Below are 2,594 nucleotides of genomic sequence, written 5' to 3' on the forward strand. Positions count from 1 at the left end.
AAAAAAGAAGTATGACACCATGAGACCATAGATCTCTACCTATAAAGTTTTCATCACCAATTTTTTGGGTATTTATCTCTCTCTTTTTCTCCTTTTTTTTTTTTAAATGATTTTTTTTGGAAAGAAGTTCATAACTTGATTTGTTGAATGTGGCTGAATCTTCCCCTATATGCAACAAACAATATCATTGTAGTAAGTAGTAATGTGCAACCCTCAATACCATATTCCGAAGTAAAGTGGCACTAGTAACAAAAATTAGGCCGAAATATGAGTTTTCCTTCTTCCTACAAAGAAAAGGGTAAAACAGAAAAATAAATATAGTTTAATTGAAATTCCAAATAGGCACATTTAAGTTAGAGTATTTATAATACCTTATTGGACTGTATCATCAAAATGATATGATATATATCGAAATTTTAAACCATGGTATTTAAAACTTAACACCATCATTTAATTGCCCTTTACCTTATTCCAAAAAATTCTTAAATAAACTTTTGAAAGCTAGGTTATTTATACGTTTTTTCAAAACTACAATTTTGTCTATGTTTTGATATCTTTTGATTCCTTTCCACCAAGTGTTGCTCACTTGCTTGTAGTAGATATACATAGGAAAAAATTTCCATCCTCCCACCAGTGACGCAAGAAAATTTCTAAGCCAACGCAGTTGACAAGTCAACAACAATTAGTGAGGGGTTGGTTACTCAACGCATGCCGGCGTACGTTAGAGGATGCCTCTCAACGACTAAAACCCCACTTAAACCTACAGTGAAGCGCCTTCCTTCTCTTGGCTTACCATCGCTTCTGATTCCAGAGTCCTATAGAGTGCGGAAATGGTCCGTTTGATCCAAATGGCGGGTAGAGCATTTCGATTTTCTTCTTCTTCTTCATCCAAAACCCTGATTTCACTGTTTCAACGATCTCATCTTCAAATGGAACAACAACCCTTGTGCAACTCTCTAGTACAATCTCGAAATTATATATCAGAGATGCGCAAATCGGCCTTTGAAGGAAATATACTGAGAATTCTCCGCACGGAAATCCAATACGAATCTGAATACGCTCCTCCCAAACAGGTATCATTGCTCTCAATTTGGTTATTTCTTTCTTCTTTTTCTTAATTTTTTGTATATATTCTCTAAATTTCGTTCTTGCTCTTCTAAAGCCTGTAACGGAATTCAATTCATTTACGGTGGAAGATCGTCCGGGGGAGCAATGGATTAGACTGAGAGGGAAGTATGGAAAGGAAGATATTAAAGTTGAGGTTACAATGTTCGACGGAAGTCTCCCTGTTCCTAAAGCCACTGAGGATGGTCAGGGAGAGGATGCGCAGCTTCACATCAGCTTGATTGTTGATGTCTCGAAGGGAGAGGGTTGCGATGTTTTGGAGTTCGTGTGCTCGGCATGGCCGGATTCCCTGGAGATTCAGAAAATTTTCATGCTTAGACGTGGTGGAATGCCGGCAAGGCCTTATGTTGGACCTGATTTTAAGTATGAAATTAGTTGATGGTCTACTGTTTTTCTGATTATGGTTTCATGAGTTTGTATTGTTTCTGACCAGTTATGTGTTTGATTGTTTATCAGGGATTTGGACGATGAGCTTCAGAATGCTTACCACGAATTCCTTGAGGAGAGGGGGTTAAACGATGAGCTTGCTGTTTTCTTGCATGAGTATATGGTGAACAAAGATAAAACTGAGTTAGTGCGATGGCTGGGAAACATAAAATCTTTTATTGAGAAGTAGTGAGACTTGATGGCTGGAATGTCAAATCTGTTATTGAGAAAAAGTGAGATTTGTTTATCAATGCTCCTCTTCTATCCTCTTTTTGCACCCTTGCCTTCTATTTTTGATATAAATTTTTTAAAGGAAGTTAACTACTATACTTTGTGTGCAAATCTTACTCTGTACCAGATGATTTTTGTGTCTATGCATGTAGGCACATGCACATGTTGGATCGTACATATATAGAAATGAATTAATTATTGAATGACAACAAGACTCCAACCTGATTTTAAGCATCTCTTTGTGCTGCCTAAGAATACCATTTTTCTTTTTAAAAAATATAGCACCAATTCTTTTCAGCTATTCAGAGTTCTCCGGGGTCTGTTTAGTTTGTATTTTCCCCAGGTATATCAAGTAAACTGAAATATCTTTCTGTGCATATGGGTCCTTATGTAAATAGTTCAACATAGAGATGTACTGTTGAAAAGGTCACCTAGACACTTCTATGGTGTACTGAACTTGTATCTTGCATTTGATGGACGCACCATCTCATCAGTTCTGTCGAACCTTTGTATTCATTTTGATATTAGAAGCTTTCATCAATCATCTTGCTAATGTAGGATAAGGGGCACAAGTAAACTGAAATATCTTTCTGTGCATATGGGTCCTTATGTAAATAGTTCAACATAGAGATGTACTGTTGAAAAGGTCACCTAGACACTTCTATGGTGTACTGAACTTGTATCTTGCATTTGATGGACACACCATCTCATCAGTTCTGTCGAACCTTTGTATTTATTTTGATATTAGAAGCTTTCATCAATCATCTTGCTAATGTAGGATAAGGGGCATGAGGTCTCATATAGCTTCTGAT

General features: G+C 36.7%; 1 protein-coding gene across 1 annotated transcript; it reads left to right on the forward strand.

Moving 5' to 3' along the window:
* The first annotated feature begins 758 nt into the window (after positions 1-758).
* On the forward strand, positions 759-1,991 carry LOC122083711 (uncharacterized protein At2g39795, mitochondrial-like). The gene is made up of 3 exons (XM_042651595.1): positions 759-1,073; positions 1,163-1,488; positions 1,582-1,991. The coding sequence occupies exons 1-3, from the start codon at positions 831-833 to the stop codon at positions 1,739-1,741; spliced, it is 729 nt and encodes a 242-aa protein (XP_042507529.1). The 5' UTR covers positions 759-830; the 3' UTR covers positions 1,742-1,991.
* Positions 1,992-2,594: the final 603 nt, after the last annotated feature.

Source organism: Macadamia integrifolia, chromosome 7 (genome assembly GCF_013358625.1).
Source record: "Macadamia integrifolia cultivar HAES 741 chromosome 7, SCU_Mint_v3, whole genome shotgun sequence".
In the NCBI taxonomy this organism is placed as follows: Eukaryota; Viridiplantae; Streptophyta; class Magnoliopsida; order Proteales; family Proteaceae; genus Macadamia; species Macadamia integrifolia.